The sequence below is a fragment of the Lates calcarifer genome, linkage group LG15 (genome assembly GCF_001640805.2).
Source record: "Lates calcarifer isolate ASB-BC8 linkage group LG15, TLL_Latcal_v3, whole genome shotgun sequence".
Classification (NCBI taxonomy): Eukaryota; Metazoa; Chordata; class Actinopteri; family Centropomidae; genus Lates; species Lates calcarifer.
In genome coordinates, this window is record NC_066847.1 from 18,230,299 (window position 1) to 18,251,225 (window position 20,927).

Genomic DNA, 20,927 nt, shown 5'->3' on the forward strand with positions numbered 1-20,927 from the left:
GCTCCTCCATTCTGACACCTGTGAGAACCTGCACAACATGAGGCCATTAGAGTGTTGTACAACACTATCAGCCTGACTGACAGCGTTGTACAACCTGTTGTACAAGCCTATCTGTGGGAAATAAGGAGCTAAACTGCATTCCACTGCTGCTGTTTTCAAAGTTCAACAGAGGACAATGTCAGTGTGTGTGTGTGTGTGAGAGAGAGAGAGAGAGAGAAGGAGACAAAACAAGCAACAAACTGTGCAAGCATTTCAAAGCTGTACGCAGACAGAAGATAGGTTCCCTCTGGTTAAAATCTGTGGTGAGACTGTTCTTGTCACGTCACAGCAGAGGAGAATTTGATAAGACGGTCACGGGGAGTCTGCCCAGCTGACTGTAAAGTTAAGACCTGAACCCACTGGGGAAATCACAATTCAACATCATCCTGCCAGGGAACAGCTGCCTCGACTGGACTGTAGGCTTAATGTAACAGTTACATAATATCACTCAGAACATAACGCATTTTGCTGCATCATAACTCTGCGTGCCTACAGTGGATACAGTAGGCTATTTACACAAGGTAATGCTGAAGTGCTTAATGGCTTGTAACAGCCCATCAAATTAAAACACTGCTAATCTGGCCAGTGAAGACCATAAAGAGAGATTAGTTCGTTTGCTTTGAAATGCTATTATCTCATTGGTATGAGCAGCACGACTCCAAATCACATCAAAGCCACATATTTCCATTTCAAAAGGTTGATTGAGAAGTGTTCTTTGCGCATGATGGAGACAGCATTTTAATTAAATCATGCAAAGCAACCTTGGTGTGGAAAAACCAACAGCCATACTGCTACAAGTCCACATGAATAAAAAGGACAATTACCAACTGCATCTACAGCCTCATTTTTTCAAGTCACTAATTCTGTTCCCTCTCTGTAATTCATTTTTAGCTCTCAACAACACTCGTCCATGAACAGATAGGAGCTGGAGTTGTTTCTGTGAATCGCCACTAATTCAGCTGCTTTTCTGTCGATCTCTCAGCAGCAGGAGGCCTTTTTGTAGAGAGACAAAGCGACTCTTTGGCTGGTAATGGTGGATGGACAAAGGCGGGATCCCCTGCGCCCACCTCCCCGTCTGCCATACAGACGGGGGGTGAGGGCTGCTCATGTCCCATCTTACTCCTGGCTATCTCACACCACCCACACAAACACTTGGCAAATGATTTTGCCTCACACTCACCAAGTCGCCACATGGCTTGACAACAGTTTATCATCCATATGTGTTAATGATGACAATGAAACCAGGTATCTGCACACAATTCAGCTTTTTAAAAAAATACAATTTCCTCCTTGTGTTTGTTATATTTTTTAACTTATTTGACGTCATATATTTAACATAGACCTAAAATCACACAGGGCAATGAGCTTGTTTCACAAGAGTTCTGGCTCATTTTTTACTGTATTAAACAACAACAAGATGAAGAGTCTACAGCCACACTAGCAGCTTTGTGAGGCTTGCGAGGCTGTTTTGAGTGAAACACTACGATCAGGATGCTAATATGGTCACACTGACAGTGTTCCCATACTGATGTTTAGCAGGTATAACATTTATCATGTTCACTTTCTTAATTAAGCGTGTTACCAACATTTGCTAATTAGCACTAAACACAAAGTTCAGTTGAAGCAGGTGATTGGTTTTGGGAAAACTGAAATTTTGACCCAATGATGGTGCTACATGAAAAGTCTGAGAATCAGCAAAGGGATTACAAATCATCTTGTCAAGGCTACGAATGTCTGCACAAAATTTCATGGCAATCCCTCCAATAGTTGACAGATGAACAAAAGAATGAGACCGACACAGCCATAAATAAAGCTGCGGCATTAGCATGACTAAAAACAGGGAATAATGGACAATGTGAAAAAGTAGTAGTAGTAACTATCATACTGTGTTTGCTTCATGAGGGTCCTCAGAGTACCATTTCATCCAGTGTTTTTCACCTTTTGTCCTCCTCCTGGTGGTTTGTTCACAAGTTACATTGTTTTAAATTAATGTGAGAGAAAGGTAGAAATGTATATCTCTGTTCTAAGGAGTGCTATATAAAATGATAAACATTGTGATGATGATTACTTCTTTATTCTTTGGGGCTTAAAAAAACTACAGTCCCCAGATTCCCTCCTTTTTAAGCCTCTTTCTCAGCCTTCTCCACCCTGCAACAAGAGTCCTCTCCCTCCTCTCTATTTTCTAGCAGAGAGTTATGTAACCAACCAAATCCCCTTTATTCATTCAGATGCATTACGCACACTAAAAGGGCAGCAGCAGTAGTGCATAGCAGGAAGGAACCCTGAGGTGGAGGACACACACACACGCACACCCCCCCCCCCCGCACACACACCCATACACACGCACATACCACTCCTCATGGGAAATGTTCCAAGCCACAGCTGAGCTCCAAAATGTTTCTGGGGAAAAACTCAATCTGAAATTACTCCTGCGCTTGATCCTAATGAATAGGTAGAAGAATAAAAAATTATAGGCCCTGTATGACAACAAGATATGGCTTTGTGTTGAGGAACAACCTGAATGTGAACTTGGGGGAAATGAAAATGAGCTGATATTGAATCTGTGATGAAAGAATCACACACATCAACTCATTTTCATTTTCCCCAAGCCACTTTTCAAATTTTCTCATCAAGTAGAAAGCAATGACTATGATGCATTCTGACTGTGCAAATTAAATGCCATTCAGTCTTTATTCTCCATTATCTGCAAATGAAGCCTGAAAGTGGTTTTGTACAGTGTGTTCCTGCTAATAACAGACCACTGAGGAAAATAATTGGAAATCACCTGCCAGCCCTTTTGTTGAATATGGACACACGATCCATAACAAACAGTATGCCAATAATGCACTGAGGGAGCATTAATCCTTTGTGGTATGTGGGTAAGTTGGAGACCCACCTACCACTTCCACAGGACCCTCACACATGATTTTTTTTTTTTCATCATGCCTATCTGAGTATTACCCCCGAGAGGCTGAACTCAGTAGTTTTGGCAGGGTGAGAGTCAGCATGTCTACAGACATTGTCATTTATGTGTGACATGAAAAGCAAACATGTCTGTCTTTGTCCTCTTCACAGTGACCCAGTTCAACCTGACAGCCAGCAGGGTGTTAGAACACAGACAGACAACATTATTTATGTACATGGGCATTTTATATCAAGTCTGCTGATGGCTGATACTCATTATTATCAAGTGTCAGTATCTTCATATCAAAAAAATGAGAAAGAAAATATCCATATATTTCCATATATTTTTTCCCTAAAATCCCAAGGGTAGAATTGGTATGTATTAAGTAATGTAAAGGGGTAATGTGAGGTCACAGTGCTGAAGTGAAGTGATGCCCTGCTATGTGCTTCATAGGCTGCGCGAAGGTCAGTGATCACCTCAGAACCCTTTACTAAATATGTAGTTTGAAGTTGTCACTACCCCTTTACATTCCGCCTTAATTAAGGTGGAAATGATATGTATTGAGTAATGTAAAGGGGTACACACCTGAATATATAGTCGAAAGACCAAAGTAAATTCTTAAAATTTTTGCTTATCACCCTGTCTAAGGGGTATTAACAGCTTACAGTTCATCTAAGTGGCCAGGCCCCTAGTCCTGCCAAATGAAGTCCTGAATTTACATTAAACTATGTCTTTTAAGGATTATGGACCTGATTATTTGTATCAAATTGAGTGAGAATCTACTCAGTGTAAACCATGTAAAACATGTGTCAGGTCCTGCTATAATTAATGAGTAATGCATTAAAACAATGAGAATAAGATATCAGTGAAAGCTGTGAGTAAGAGTTGGGTGTTAAGTAATAACATGAATATTACAGGATGTAATGTAAATATTCAGGATGTAATTTAAATATTCATTTCTTTATCCACAGTCATGGATGCTCTGTCACACAGGACTCGTGGCTGTCTGACTGCTGTTGTCACGTCTCTGTCTCTGTTACGTCCATGCTCATTACATGTTTTTATGCAGTCCTTCCTCTCTAAGTGATGACTAATTACTGAAACAGGAAAAACGGATCAATCAGATATGATTATTATACTAATAAAGGATTATCTTATCTTATCTATATACTACTGTATCTATTCACTTAAGTTTAACACGATTAGAATCATAACACACTGAAAATCAGTAGTATTGCAACATTTGAGAGAATAGAATCATAAAATACAAACATTCTCTGGTAAATTAATACTAAGTGTTTTGGAATGAAACCTGCAGTCCCACAGTGCTAAAATCTCCTCTGTCAGTGGTACCCACAGAGAGTGAAAATCATGTCGATTAGTGGGGTGTATGGGGCATGTAAGGTCACAGAGCTGAATCTCCTTAAGTGATGCCCTGCTATGTGCTTTATGGGCTGTGCAAAGGTCAGCAATCATCTCAGAACCCTTTACTAAAGGGGGAGCTTAATATGCAGTTTGAAGTTTAGCCTATGCGTTTCTCAAACCCCCAAAATAATGTTCCTGTGTCTGCTGTATTATGTTTCATTAAAAACATGTATTGAACTGCAACCAAACTCTATGAGCCTGCAGCCTTGATGACAATGATGATAAAGACCCACCTCTTTGGCACTCTTGATCTTCTCCAGGAAAGTACGTAGCTCCCTGGTTTCTGTGTACAGAGCCCGACACACTGCCTGGTAGTGACTGGGGGCATCTGATAGGCTGGGCAGATGAGCTGTACACAGCTACAGGGAAGACAGTGAGGCATAGAGAAAGAGACATTTTCAGAACACAGTTCACACAGCTGCATTTATTATAAACACAGAAATTATGGAGGAAAATTCATAAAGTGCAGTGCAATACAATGTATTGAAACCAATGTCCATGTTATTTTGATATTATAATCACGTAGTCAATAGAGATATTCTGGTCTATGCAAAGCACCCTCTGGCAGCCATGTTGGATGACCACATGTCCAATCTGTACACTAGAAAATGAAGCAATCTCATAGAAGCCAGAAAGTTATGATAGGTGATTGCTTAGGTTAATCTGTATGTTGGCTTGTTAGCTAACAATGTTAAAACACAGCTGTTGGTAAAATGCGGCTGCTCCTCTTCAGCAGTGACTCAGATTGCTTTGGATAGAACACAAGGGGCTGCAGGGCAGTTTCTGTATCACAATAACCTAAACTTTGGAATAAATAGAAATGACCAGACTCTTGACTCTGAGTCCAAACCCCCACACAAATCCTTCTCAGGTAACTTAGCTAGTCTGGGCTACATTTGCACTGAGAGATCTCAGCAACATTGCGTGAAAGCAAAACACCCAAAAAACATTTGTAAACAACTGTTATTGACTGCTGAACACAATTCACAAGACAGATATGCCTGAGGTCAGCCATGCTGGTGCCACACACACGCACACACACACACCAAATGCAGTGACAGAATACGTCCTTGTCCCTCACAGAGGAACAGAGGGTACGGTGGTTTAATGCTTGGTGTGCTCTTGGCGTCCATATGTCTAGACTGCATTCCAGTTAAAGAGAATTTCACTAAACGCAGAAAGTAATTACAGCTATCTCTCCATATGCTATCCTGGCCACATTATATCATAAGTCTGAAATTTTAATATGTTATTGTTAACATTTTCATTCAGAAATGCAACAAATGAAAATGTATTACTGAGTTAAAAGCAATTAAAACTGTATTCTGTGTCAACTAGGGACAGTACAGTAGGACAAAAGGTAACCGAGGGAGCACACAGAGGGAATGGACTGAGGGGAAAAAATACAGAGACAACAATTTAAACTGACAGCTAGCTAGCCATTAGGCCTAGGCTGCCACACTGCTCGGCTACATCTCCTTGGAGAGCAGTGTTGGTGTGCGTTTGTGTGTGCAACTGGGTATGTGGTCATTATGTAAACAGTATGAGGCCATGTGAGGACTGACACAGTGACTCTCTGCTCTATCGGACAACAGGGATACATGACTCCCAGCAAGGATGAGGCTGGTTCAGAATTCAGTGTTCAGATTTTCTCACAAACATCTTCTTCCTAAACAGTCAACCTCTGACATTATCTGTTCCTACAATGCCTCAGTGGATTATGGTTCCTCAGCAACTGTATTTCTATTTAAAGCTACTGTACATAGAATCTGATCGAATGTTTTGATTCTATATAATATAATCAACAACCTACTGTATGCTTAGTAAACAAAGGCTTCACATGTAAAGCTGCATTAATCAGTTTCTGTTGGAGGAGTTCCACAAGCTAAAAATGACACATACTTGACCCACAGTATCACAGCAGTACACCTTCCACATTACACACTGTGATTTGATCCACTGTTTATGTAAACATATTGATTCATGCAGTTTTAAACTGGTGTTGTAGCTCTTGACAACCACAGTCACCTCCTCAGCTACTGTACCTACCTTGAGGATATCTCTGTAGCCGTGAACAGTGGAGATGTTGTCAGGGTCGTCCTCTGCCTCGTCTTCTTCCTCTGTGGCCTCATAACCTTCGTCGGGGCAGATGTCCCTCGTGGCCTCAGCCATGTTTGTCATGAGGTCAATGAGCTGCTCCAGGGGAGGGCTGAGCTCCCTCTCCTCATTCTCCTTCAGCCCGTAGTCCAGAGCCTTGTAGATCATGATGCCCAAAGACTCGATCACCTGAGAGAGAACAAGAGACGATCAAAAAAAGGTCTTAACATCGTGTTCCCACAGACTGTGCCAGTTTTGCACATACACACTCATTTCCTCAGGTGTCACCTCTGTTTGTCATCATTAAAAGTTGATTATTATCTGCATGCTTGCATGTTCTTTTATCTATGAAAATAATGCTACTTCCATCGGTAGAGCTAACAATGTTAATAACTTACAAGGCACATAGGTTGAACACGTTGCAAGTAAAATCCATCTACATAACTGGTGTCTGATGATAAAAAATGGGTATATGAATATCAAGCAAACAAAACATTAATTCATGAAGAATACATCCTTTGTCTTGCTTTGTTCTGCCGTTTATCTGCCTGCAAATAAAAACAACTATGGATTTATGTTGTTGTTATGCAACGACCCTGTTCTTTGTGCCAAGCCTGAGCTGAACAGCTGTAATATGGTGACCTCATGACTCAACCTTTGACGAGAGCGCTCCCTCCGCTATTCATAAATGCATGCAAACATACACACTCACTGGCCTTTGACTGGGAGCAGATTACAAACAGCAGATCTTGTGATTGACTGACGCATGAGGGAAAACAATGTCATCACATCATACAGTCAGTCATTAGAAGCATAAAAGAATGTGCATAAAGCAAGGGCGAAGGTATGTAAGAAATTCTCTGCCATTTGGTTACTGAAGATTAATCCTGGTTTTAGCTTAAAAAATTCAAATCACAACTGCATCATATTAGTTACATTATTAACATACAAATGGTTTTGTGGACCTTCTGATGTTTAGTTTCAATCATAAATCTTCAAGCTAAACCCAGCAAGGGCATATGTAACATGTGACTTCAATAGTTACCCTCTTCTTTTTGCTCTGTTTTGTTCTCCACCAACTTTGGAGAGAAGTATCTGTCATGTTAGTTGTCAAATCCAATCTGACATCACTGTTGACTGAATCACTGAATCACTGAATCATGTTTTATATGGGAGGACGGTCTCACTTTGGGAGCGATCATCAAGAGTCCAACGTTTTTGTTGACCCATCAATCCGCCCTGACACCCATGTTCTATAACCATGTCACCCAACGTCCTCCCTTCCTCCTGAAGGACAACTGTCATAATCACTCCAGCCTCTGGAGGGCTTTGTCATTTCTGCCTAAATATACACTATGTCATTTCTGGGCATTTACTAAGACAATTGATGCTTGTGTATGTCAGGAAATGCTATACTCAGTTAAATAACTTAGTCTGCCCTGGAACTAGAGAGTCATGGTGGATAAAGGCAGGCCAAGACAAAAGACATGAGTGGGAAATCACACAGGGGATTATTCTGCAGCCCTGAACACAGAGAAAAGACTAAGAAGAAGGGAGCCAGTGTATAAACCACTAAGAGAAAAGAGACTGTGAGAGAGGGGGTATGAGCAGATGCAGAATGGAAGGAGTAATATAAGGATCAGTGACAGAAATATATCAGGAGGTGGGTAAAGGTGAGACATCAAGAGAAACAGAATCATACCAACTGTGTGTGTGTGTGTGTGTGTTTGTGTGTGAAGATCAAGGGCAGATCAATGGACACTCATTGAGAGATCAGTCCTCTTCTCCCCCATCAGTGTGTAAGAGCTGGGTTTCCTCGGGGGGAATGGCTGAATGCGACCTCTTTGTCTGAGCTCCACCACACCACCACACCCACTGATAGATGACACCATGCACACACACACACACACACAACCACCCACCCCACCCCCCCACCCCCCACCCCCCACACACACACACATACGACCCACACAAAAAACGCCCGCACATGCAAACACACTCCTCCAGGGACCTGCTATAACCTCAGGCTATTACTGAGAAACTCCTCAGCAGACAGCCGGCGCATGTTGTACAGAATGTGATAGATATGGATTGTGGTGCCCTGCCCAGAAGCTAATGGTTTTATGTGTTAGGTATGTGGATTTTCAAGCTCCTGTTTCTGATCTGCAGCTTCACTTGTCTATCAGTCAAGGGCTAAATGTGGTGGCTGAGAGATTTCAACCCACTGCAAGACACGCAAATAGACAAATTAAAAGCATATTACACACAAAAAACAAATAGCACAGACAACGTGTTTTCAGGGGACACAAAAAAGTGATGAATTTGCTTGCTCAGTACTTTGTGACCTTTGAAGACACTGAAGTCAGCTACTCATCAGATATCTGCAATAATATCTGCAATCACAAGACAGTTTAACACATACTGTTGATTCCGGGAGGCTGGGGTGTGCATTTTTCACCACTGTCTGACAATGTATTGACTAAATGATACTGAATTAATCAAGAAAATAGACAAATTACTCAACAATGAAAATAGTCATTAGCTATACACTTGGTACTCAATTTGTGTTCTTGCTGAACAATTTGAGAACAGTCACTGGAAGTGGACAGATGAGGATTACCGACCTAGCTAGTGACCCATTTCCCATTTTGTTTTAAGTCACAAAGTGACAAATAATTGTTCACAAATAAAAAGTTCTTCCAAGTTTTCATATTGTGCGTCCATTTACCCATCATCATAATAATGTTAATACTGTAATGACAACTATGCACCATGCTTAAATTTCCACATTACCATTCTTTTAAATTGTGACAAAAAGGCGTGAAACAGAATTCTGTTTATGTTGCTGTTGTCACTCAAGTCAGTAAGATCTGAGTGGAATCATGTCTTACACATTCTTCACAAATAATTAACTGCAAATTATGACTGACTGTAGTCCCTGTGACTCTGAGACTGAGACAGACATGTCTCCATTCTTCTCTAAAATTCTCCCTGACTGATTCCCAGGCTTTCGGGCAACCGAGCAGAATGATGGGATGGAAGAGAGGAAGGGGTGGGGAGAAGAGGAAAAAAAGAGGGAAACGGAGAAATGTGGGAAGTGGATGAAGATGTCAACCAAGGGGAATGATCACAGGCAATAACAACATCAAACAGCTTGGCTTTAATCTCAACATTCCTGTCACAAAGAGGAGACAAGCTGGTCAAAGGGACAAAATGAAAACCATTGTGCCCATGGGAATGTTTTTTTTTTTCATTTTTCCCCATTGCAGTTCTTATTTTCCTTAGTTATCCAGCTGCTAGCTGGCAGAAATTTCAGATTCAGTTACACACACAGATAACACTAAATCATACTCAGGGACTTTCACTGCAACCTACAGCCTTCATACAGATTCATCTACCATCCACCTACAATGAGGAACAGTGAAATATTTTACCCAAGTAACTGCAGTCATTTATAAGAGACACATGCATGTTATGTTTAGGTGTCAGTTTCTGATCCAGTCAAGGTTGGATTTCACTACACCATTCAGCAGTAACTGTTCTACATGACCTCAGGTATTGGGGCTGCACAGCAGCAGGATATGATATGACAACAGAGCCTCATGTTGACAAGAGCACATGTAACAGCTAGCCTTCGTCCTAGTTAGGAACATTACACATGACGTAACAAGGACCTCTGGGTTTATATGGCCAGGTGTCTGCTACCATGCATTCACTGTTTATATCATACAGTTTTCTGCAGTGTTAGGTCCCATATAACAGTACATCAAAGCAAAGTCTGTTTAAAACTGTTAAATATTTTGTTTTGGTTTGTTGGTTTGGTTATTAAATACATTAAATCAGAAATAACTTTGAACAGAAATATTATAAATTGCAAGTTGAATGAGAGAGATGGGAGAAGTAAACCCACAAATAAATGTTGGGAAGAAACAGAAGCACGTTTGTGGCATTGTTTGACTGAGGAAGGTGAGGGAGGATCAGACACAGCAGGCAGGTAATGGGAAACACCTCAGCCTGTTCTGCTAAACACTAAACACTAACCAAAATCTATTAGATTGCTCTTGTAGGCAAAAGCTTTCCATCTATCATTGTTAGCCAACTAACAGAGAATTACCACAATCAGCACAAACTGGTTAGAATTAAAGGATTGTAGAAACTATGTGGGATTTAAAGCATTTATACTTCCTCACTAGTAGGTCCACACGAATTAGGTCATGGCAGTGAAAATAAACAGGAACTGAGCTAAGTGGAATTTACTGAAATTCCACAACAAATAAATTACCTCCTTACTGTAGATTACAGTCTTTAAAGATTTTATATTATGAGTTCTATTACACCTTTTTGACAGTAAAAGCTGTAATCTAGGATCAGTGCCAGTCCATCTGGTGTTATTTTATTTTAATTCTTCACAATACATCCTCCCTTTCTAAATAAAAACTAATGAGCAGTTAAGTGTTATGAAGATATGTTATGCACAACCCACATTAACCCCTGATCAATAAACTGAAACTCATGTTTAAAGTATTTAAAAATTAAAAGACTTTACCTTGATATTCATTTTAGGTTGCATCTATTTCTTTGAAGTTCAGTGTATTGGAAAATACACTTATTTACTCTAGAGTTACAGTAGATGAGAAGATTGATACCACTCTCATGTCTACATGGTAAAGACTCTAGCTTAGTCTTATTATTAGTATTATGGAAAATTTTACGCTTTAACACATTCTCTCAGGACCAAACTTAGGAAAGACCCTGACTGTGATGACACAATAATGCGATGGCACCAATTGCCTTCCTTTCTAATGACATGTAAAATTTTGTGTTCAGCACCATAGCTGTTTTAATTGTGTAGTTTATTAAACGACATGCTCTGTTTTTTGTCTCATCTGTCCACATATGTGGTAGGGCTTTCCTCCAGACAGCATATATTTAGTAAGATATACAAAAGAATGGGTAATTCACATCTGACAGATTTACCAGTGTGATCATTTCAAATGGCTGACTGACATGGGAATAAGGGTTATAGTAAGATCAATCTGTATGTTTATAACCGATTACAGTGTTCATCACCAGCTGAAAGCAAACAACTGACTGAATAATGAAAGACTCACACACACTTCTTGAGCCTGTTTATGTAAAAGCATTCCCATAATGATACAGCATCATGTTGTAAACTGGTTCACTGTAACAGAGAAAAGGCGTGGGTTATTTCCTCTCAGGCGCAAACAAACGCTCAGGAGATTCCATTCTCAGACTCTTATGCCTGACGCTGGTGCTGTGACCTCTGACTGTCATATGACTGAGCGCGGCTCAGCACGGCTCAGCTCTTGGTTTGCTGTCTGGTAGACACAGCACCCACATAACCACCTCACATGCTGAACACGTGAACCAAAGCCCATACATTGTTCCACCTCTGTGGTTTGCTTTGCTCTCTATTTCGCTTTTTTCACGCACATACTAACGCTACAGGACCCATCAAAGCACATGTACATTATATCAGCAGAGGAAAGCCATCTATCAAACATTAATAGCTCCTGAGAGAAGTTTCTGTTTACATTAAACACTAAATGTGATGCCAAACTCTAATCCCCTTCCAAACTTGAAAGCCATTAAGCGGGCACAGAGCATGCACAGTTAAACTTTGACAGAGGGGAATGGGATGAAGCATAATCCACACATTTCTGAGGTTACACCACATCACAGGACCAGGTGGTCTAGCATGGACCAGCATGGATACAGGGGTCAACAACCAATTTCTCACAAAAGAAAAAAAGAGTAGTAATGTGTGGGTGAAAAATAAAGTTGTCGTATTTAACTGATTACATACAAAACCGCCGACAAATATGAGTGAGTTCCAGTCAATTTAGCGATAGTGATTACTGCTCAAAGAGCTTTATGCTGCAGCACGCTGTGCCAGGAGCATGGTTCACTGGCTCTGGTGAAAACAGCATCATCTGACATTCGCAGACACATCATTTGCAAGAGTTCATGCTGTTTGAAGCCATGTGCAGATAATGTGTGTCAGCTATGACTACACACGTGCTCCTCTTCATTCAGCTTTGAGCTAATTCCACACTGTATGTTAACAGGATGCTTCTGCTGCAGGATTTAACGCTGTCAAGCATCAAGCAGCTCGAAAAAAACAACTTGCCAGTAGTTTTGTCAGCCAGTGTGTAACACACTGTATTGTGAGAACTCATTTCTAGTGCAAAGCTGCTTAGAAGGGATTTGTCTATACAGTTTCACATTCTCTGCCAAATGTGTGTGTGTGTGTGTGTGTGTGTGTGCTTGATTTATTCACTGACCGTCCATCTGTTATTGCAGCTCTATTACACAGCAATCGAACTCTAGAACTCCTTGAAAACTACTGCACACTGTGAACTGGGAGTAGATCCTCAGTCAGTGTGCAACATCTCTCTCTCTCTCTCTCTCTCTCTCTCTTTCTCTCTCTCTCACACACACACACACACACACACACACACACCAACAACAATTAGCAGCAGCTGATGATAGTACAGTGTGTGGGGGAGGAACAATTAAACGTAGTCCTTTAATTAGGTCTGAAACTTCTCCTCATCAAACAGGAAGCCTTGCTGTGTGACATTCCCAACAAGTCAATCAGAGAAGCCAGCTGGGAGCTCTGAGTGCTGGTGGAGAAAATGACTGGGTGAAGGCACAAGCTGAAAGATGGGAGGCTGGGACACATGCAACCAAAGTATCTTCAATACTAACAACATTTGTGTCTTATGTCTTCTAAGTATATAACCAGCACTCAACATAAACTATTTACAGATGCCCTGAACAAACTGCATTCAAATAAAATTCGTAAACAGAGTAAGCTATTCTGTAGTCTCTGCGTTTTAAAGGGGCAGTCCACTATTTTTTCACGTTAAGCTTAGCTTACTTATGATGGTGAGTACTACTGTGGAAACAGTTGTATAAACTATTCTGTAGCTCTGAAGAAGTTTTGTCAAGTCTGAGAAAATATCTTGACATTACAAGGTTAGAACAGAAAGACACATTACAAACTGGAAGGGAGTTTGAAAGTCGCAGGTATTTCAGATGAGTTGGATTATGGGATGCGCAGGTCCCTGTGTTTTTGGAATTTGACATATACAAACTAAAAGTCAGAAAGTCTTGGCCCCTCCAACTTAATTTCTTTGTAAAACTCAAGCAATTCCTCCGAGGAATGGAGCTGGGCTGTGATACATAGCAGTCAGCTTTTAATGTGGTTTCCAGTCCTCCTTAACATATCAGAGCTTTTATGTCTCCATGGTACAGTCTGATACAATTAGTCTATGTTAATATAAAGACTGGAAGATGGGAGAAACTGTACAAATCTACCAGTGCACTAACTGACACAGTGTTGATTGAAAAACAACACATGGTGGTTTAAGGGTGGGGGGTGGGGGGGTAATGTCTTCACAGTGGCCAACCAATTCTCTGCACATAAGCATTTAGTGAATGAAAGAACTGTTGTCAAAAATAGTTACAGCTCCCTCTAAAACTATCTATTTTAAAATAGAGAGACAGGATACCTGTTCAGTCTTTATGCTACACTTGCTTCTCATCTGACTGACTAAAAAGCCCAAAAACATGTATTTCACAAATTGTCTAATGATTCCTTCAAGCTATAAAAGGAGTGTTTAACAAAACCAAATGTTTAATGAAAAAAATACACTTGAACTTGTTTTCAGTGTTAAAGGTATTAGTTTAAGCAGTGGGGGGGCCACAGCAGCTGCTTTGCAGGATTAACATATTATAAACCACTGGCTTATGACAGTTTCAACCACAGTGCTATTTGACACTGCTTGCACTCTAATCTTAATGTTGCTGTCGCTGGCTACCTCTCTTACTGTAACTTGCTAATGTAACCAACAGTTGAAGGTAAATATTTAAAAAGGAAATCATGCCATTACTGTGGTTAAGCCTGCCATTATCTTTTTGTACAACCATATATTTCCCTGTATTAATGTCTTGTTAATTGACTGATTGGTTCCTTTCCAGAAACACTAGAGTTTCCCAGCCTGCATTCTCTAACGTTTTTGAAATAATCAACGAAAACATTGCAAAACTAATTACATCCATGTAATGCCTGCATCTGACCAAAATACTAATTTCAAACATGTCTACTGTTTTCTTTTTCCCTGTTAGCGACTGCATATCACTAACATGAAGTGAACATTGCCAAAGCACGGTAAACAAAACTGAAAAAGCTCTGGCTTAGAGTTCTTGTTATCCCAGACATAAAGTGCAGAAGTTACCATTTCCTTTATATTTGCTCTTATTTCCTCCCTCACCCATAGGAGGTATTTTGATAATATATTCACATAATATGGTCACATAATATTGCTCAAGTCTCTAATATCATGTGATGATGAAATAAAATAATCAAAACAGAATTACAGTGGAGTTACTCACCTCTGTTGTTGTGCAAGGGCTGTATTTACCTGCAGGGAAACAAGAAGGCAGTGTTGTGATAAGCAGCAAATGTAAGCCTATTCATAAAGCAGCTTACAAACATAAACACATGTAAAGCTACATACGTAACATTGTTCAGTGACAGTGTATATACAGTATGGGTATATTAGCAACACTAGAAAAGTGCAGTAAGCAAATGAGATGAAATGTACCAAACATACAAGTATACATTAAGTGGAGCAATGATCAGCTGCAAGCCTCATCATGAGTGATGTTCTCCTGGAAAATGCTTTAAGTCAATAGTTTTTAGAGACCTGCAGAGGAAAAACTATCAGGAATTACACCAAAAAAGCAAAGATTGGAAAAGTATAGTTGTTTCCCTGTTTTATCTCAACCCCTCAGATTCATCTTTCAGCTCCCTGGGCCTCCCTGGCCCTGTATATATATATATATATATATATATATATATATATATATATATATGTGTGTGTGTGTGTGTGTGTGTGTGTGTGTGTGTAAACATACGATCAAATGAGCCAAATTCACAAATTGGAACTGGAGCTGAGCAAACTGAGCAATTCATTCAATGTGACAACCTGCTGCCAACATATTTTTATAATGTCTTCTTAAAATGAGAAAGTGATATTCTCTCACAGATACTGTTATATCATTGCATTTTAAAGGGATTTCTATCATCTTTTCTCATCCTGCATTTTGCTCTGTGGTATCTATGATTATATATTCTCTTACATAGTTCTTAATCAATTTCAGGAAAACCCCTCTAGTTATCATTATGCAAACTAATTCAGTTTTAATAAAAGCTCTGTTTCATTCCAAATGACTGTCGTAGTTTCTGTAGCATGTGACCGATGATGACAAAACTCCTCCCAAGAAGCCATGATGCATGAATGTGCTCCCTTCAAAAAGAAGACCCACTTTAATGTTCCTCCAGGCTGCATCAGCCCAGCTTTTACTTCATGAACAAACAGCTCACTAACAGATGACCCTCTCAACAAATAGCTGTTTTGTATTGTAACACGCAGTAATGCAACATTCCAACAGCTCTGACATCATCTCATGACTTAACCTACATCAGCAGATTTGAATGGCTTGTAGCTGTGGGGTGCAGATGTGTGATGTGTGTGTGTCTGTGTGTACTTCAAACAGGGTGAGCAGATAATCCAGTATGCCTTCTTAATGATACTAAAACACTTACAGAATATCAGAAGCATGAGTATTTATCACTCTCTCGGCATGACATTTACCAAGTGTCCTACCCTCCTGTATTCAGATATGATACACACCAGATAAACTGCGGAATAAAATAATACTAAGTGGACATGGTTTTAAATGCCAACAGGTTCTAAAACTAACCATCTTAACTTTAAATCAGTTTAGCGGATGAGAGCTTCAGTCGTCCTACATTTTCAAGACTTCAGCCACAGATTTACAGTATCTTATTATGAGTGACTTTGTCTGCTTAAGCTTAGCCTATGCATCAAGAGGAGAGAACATGTGCTGAACAGCGCAGATAAGTGGCAATTAGAGCAGGAAATTACCCTGAAAACTGAAACCATTTGTATGGTTACACTGATTAAAATACTTGCAAAACATTCAACAAATTACTTAGAATTGCCTGTAGAAAGGGACAGCAGTGATCCTCAGGAGCTATGTGAAAAGACTGTGAGGCAGTTCAACTAATTTGAAAAAAATTTGATTTGATAAAAAAAAAAAAAGTACATTGAACCTTAAATACTGTGATTACAGTGTGTGATTATCGAGCAAGCAGAGGTAAATAGCTAAAAGTAATGGGCATATGTTTCAAACAGCTTCAAATAATGGATAAAAAGTTAACATAAACAGGCTAATTAACAGTAACTGATGAAAGAGATTTTTTTTTTAAGTAATGGAGGAGTGGTTGAATATCAAGCTACCACTCTAACTGGCAGAAGCACAGATGCAAACTTTTATATAATTAATAGTGTTACATAGAATCCCGGTTAAAATCAGTTGAAAGGAACACATTGAAAATGACAGGTATTGTAAATGTAGGGGCACATTTCTCTTGTCTCAGTATTGCCTGCTTTAACTGGTAGTTATCTAGATCTCCCCATTTAGTGATTCAAGGTGGGAAATCTGTGTAGGATAACAGATTTCATTTCATCTGTGTACTTTATGAGAGACTGAGCATCTCTGTTTTTTTTTCCCACATTCAGTTTTTGATGTGAAACAAAACTGATGCTGACAACATGTTCATCTGCAAAATAGTAAACATGCTAAACCATAACAGTTCAATTCATTCTATTACATTTTGCATGATGTGACATTACATGAGCAACAGAGGGATAAAAGCCTAGACTCCCCTCTCTAATGGTTGCTTCCATGCTCCTAAAAATAGCTCATTCATTCTAACCATATAGACCTACAGGCCACAATCGTCACCACAGCTGTGCCTCTCTGATTTAGTCATAAAAGTTGATTAGACAAGGCATGCAGTGCATTTATTGGCACAAAAGCCATAACATTGACTCAGCAGTGTCCTGCGTTGTGTGCTACATTTTAGCTGTGTTACAAGCCTGTCCCTCAGGCCCTCAGGTAGTCCATTACACACAGACATAGATGGATAGGCATTTAGTCAGTCTGCTCTGCGCTCTATGAGCAAATGTGATTACGGCGGACAGTGAACATGTCAGGCCTCGGTCTGACGAGACACCATAATGTGTTTGCTTTACGGGCATGTTATCATTCGCAGGCACACCCATTGACTATAATAAAACACACATCACATGGCATATAAAGTCATATGCTTTGTTTTGGTTTGAATCCTGGTTGATCCCTTATTAAAATCTATATTAACTCAAATATGGAACAAACATCACAGGCAGACTGTAACTCTCTCCTATATGAGACTGAAATTACCATGAGGTACAATAAAGGCACCATAACAGTGCTGCATAGACCCACAGAAACACTGTAAATCCCTGTAGAGACGTTTTCAGAATATTGCAGTGATTATTCATTTGGCTAACTTTCCCTCTCTCAGATATTTTCAGCTTGGTAATAGAAACACTGTCATACCAGCAGGGCTCTAACTCCTCCTCCTAACTTCTCATTTTTATAGCACATCATTAATTATAGCTATAATCAACAGGGGCTCGTATGTCACAGGTGGTTAGAACAGCTGAATCAGGCCATAAACATACAGGAGATATGCAGTGCTGCTCCATGAACTCATGGCAACTTAACATCCACCTGCCTCTCTGTCTTCTTCTCCTCACAAACACAGGCATCTATCAGCTCACACCCTGATCCAATCAGAGCCCACATTTCAGCATGTAAACGCATGCTTTAATCAGATGGAGCAGAATGAACGCCCTGATCTGATGTGAAGTGGCAAACAGACCGGGAGGCTTTTAATAAAAGATGAAACCACATGATACACACATGCCTTCAGTGATGAGGAAATAGTGAAAATTCAGGAAAAGTATAAGGAGCCATGAAAGTGAAAGCGGCGGGGGGTTTCTGGTGGGAGAGGAGACATTCCTTTGTTTATCATTGATCAGGTGATGTGCAATGGAGCCTTAACTACTGGCAACAGATTACAGACTAATCCTAACATGTAAATACAGCACCTGATCAGGAAAAAAAACATGTAAAAAGTGCAGGTATAGTGTGTGTAGGCCTGTACATTTTATTTACAGTGACATTATTGCACCGTGGTACCACTATGATATTCCTGATGCAGCTTATACACAAGTGTTGCTCTCATTCTTTTAGCCTATCTCTCCCTACTGGGATTTATTTTTAGGGTTTTCAAGTTGGAGTCTTTTACGTAAGAACAGTCACAACACCTCAGCCCTGTTATTTGAAATGCAAGTGATGGCCTGGCCTAGATCCGAGTATCTTAAGGCACACAAAAGTCTTACATGATATTTTACCTTCACAGCCCTGGTTTTCCACGGTAACAGACCCATCTCTCTGTATCCTAACATCCCCCGGTCCCGATATCCTCCCCGGAAGCGCCGATGATGTTGCTCCGGCGGCGGCGGCGGAGGAGCTTCTCCTGCTCCGGTGTCCCTTCGCCAGCGTCCTGCAGCACTGGTAACACACCGCCCATGCCTGCTCCTCATTGATGGGCTGGTTATAAAGCCTCAGTATCTCTTCCAAGCACAGGTCCTCCGCTCCTGCTTCCTCCGCTGATTTCATCGTTTGGTGATGATGCTGCTCATCCCGGCGAGTCGCTGCAGCAGCATCCGTCAGTCCTCCGTGGTCCCCGCATCGCTGCTCGGCCATTCTTTCATTATCTCAGCGCAGGAGGCCCGATGACGAGAGCAGGTCCAGGCCAGTATGTGAGAGGAGACCTGGAGGCATTGATGCGACCCTCCTGCTCCCCGGGCAGCAGGAGCAGCTATAGCGGCACACCGGTGGTTGTTTCCCCGCCCGCCCGACGCCTCGTTCAGGTTTCGGTACCAGCAGTTGTAAGACGGAGTGTTGGTGGGATGGAAGCCTGCACAGTGCGTGTATGTGTGTGTCTCACATCTCGGCACACCAAGCCAAGCTCACTCCTTCATCACATGATCTCTCTCTCTCTCTCTCTCTCTCTCTCTCTCTCTCTCTCTCTCTCTCTCTCTCATACACACACACACATAGCCTACACATCGAATGTACCTGCATCCCCTTATATGTCTTCTGTCTTTTTTTTATAAAGTTCACTGTGTTTCATTCAGATACAGTTAATTCACATATGTTTCACTTGAATCAAAGATGGATTACCAACCATGCAAAGTATAATCCCCCAGATTCACCGGCAGTTGTTTGTAGGTGATGCGATTAATGTGCATGATTACCTGGTCACGTTACTTTGCCATGGGATCCCTCTGTTAAAATCTGGCCACTGTATTCCTGCATATATTGGTTGCCATAAAACTTGAAGATCCTACAGGGTTCATACACAATGAGTTAATAGCAGAGCAGCAGTCTTTTGTTCTTGTTAATCAGGACAGGAGTGGAATGACCATCACAGGATACATTACTGTTAAACTGTAGACTGTGGTCTCTGTGATAACTTGAGTAATTTAAAGCTCATTTGTGATTGATTTATTTTGTTTTGTAATAATCAGATATGTGTTTTCATGCAATTTCTCTATTTACATTGCAACAGTATTCCATAGTTCCATAACAGAGATGCACACTTTATTGACTGCTTGTAATTTGTGACACAGTAACTAGACCCACTGCTTATGTGTAGTACCACCATCTCTTTTATTTCATATTTTTCTATGTTCATTTTATTCTGTCTTATTTCAGTATGCACATAGGCTATTTTATTTGCATTTGTATAGGCTTATACAGTCTATTTATACAACTTATTTGATTATATATGTTGAGCAGCCCGGGCATGAAAATGAATGGATAGTCATATTTTCTCTCTTCTGTCTGTTTTTTTTAATTAATTTTTTGATTGTGTTCTGTATTAACTATTGTCCAGTTTATATTTTTAAAATGTTCTTTCTGGTCAGATATCATCAAAAGCCCTCCACAGCCATGGTCCACCCACACAGGTATTTTCACTTATTTGTCCTTAGTAGTCCTCTGATTAGAACACAGCAGGCATGTGTGTTGAATAACCCACCCCCACCCCAACCCCAACCCTCTCTCTCTCTCTCTCTCACCGCAACTGGACAGTGTGTGTGTTGGGAATATTCTCTTGTCACACTTTGAGCCCCTTCAGTACCAATCAATCATTGTTTCAGTGCTACAGTCTATTTGAGTATTGTTACTGTCTATGTGCATCTTCTAATGGCTACTTCCAGCTGAGAAATGCACCATGCACATCACAAAGCAAAAGTCATCTCAGACTGGTTGGATAATGAGTTTACTGTACTTCAGTGGCCTCCCCAGTCACTAGATCTGAATCCAATGGTGCACCTTTAGGATGTGGTAGGACAGGAGATTGGCAACATGAATGCACAGCTGGCAAATCTGCAAAAATGACACAGTCACATCAACACGGAGCACAGCATCTTATAGAATCCCTGCC

General features: G+C 40.5%; 1 protein-coding gene across 1 annotated transcript; it reads right to left on the reverse strand.

Moving 5' to 3' along the window:
- Positions 1 to 994: 994 nt before the first annotated feature.
- Positions 995 to 19,461, reverse strand: LOC108890674 (protein spire homolog 1). The gene is made up of 5 exons (XM_018687649.2): positions 18,826 to 19,461; positions 14,888 to 14,916; positions 6,419 to 6,655; positions 4,603 to 4,728; positions 995 to 1,165 (listed from the first exon to the last, which is right to left on the reverse strand). Exons 1-5 carry the CDS (start codon positions 19,178 to 19,180, stop codon positions 995 to 997), a joined length of 918 nt encoding a protein of 305 aa, XP_018543165.2. The 5' UTR covers positions 19,181 to 19,461.
- Between the last annotated feature and the right edge of the window lie 1,466 nt (positions 19,462 to 20,927).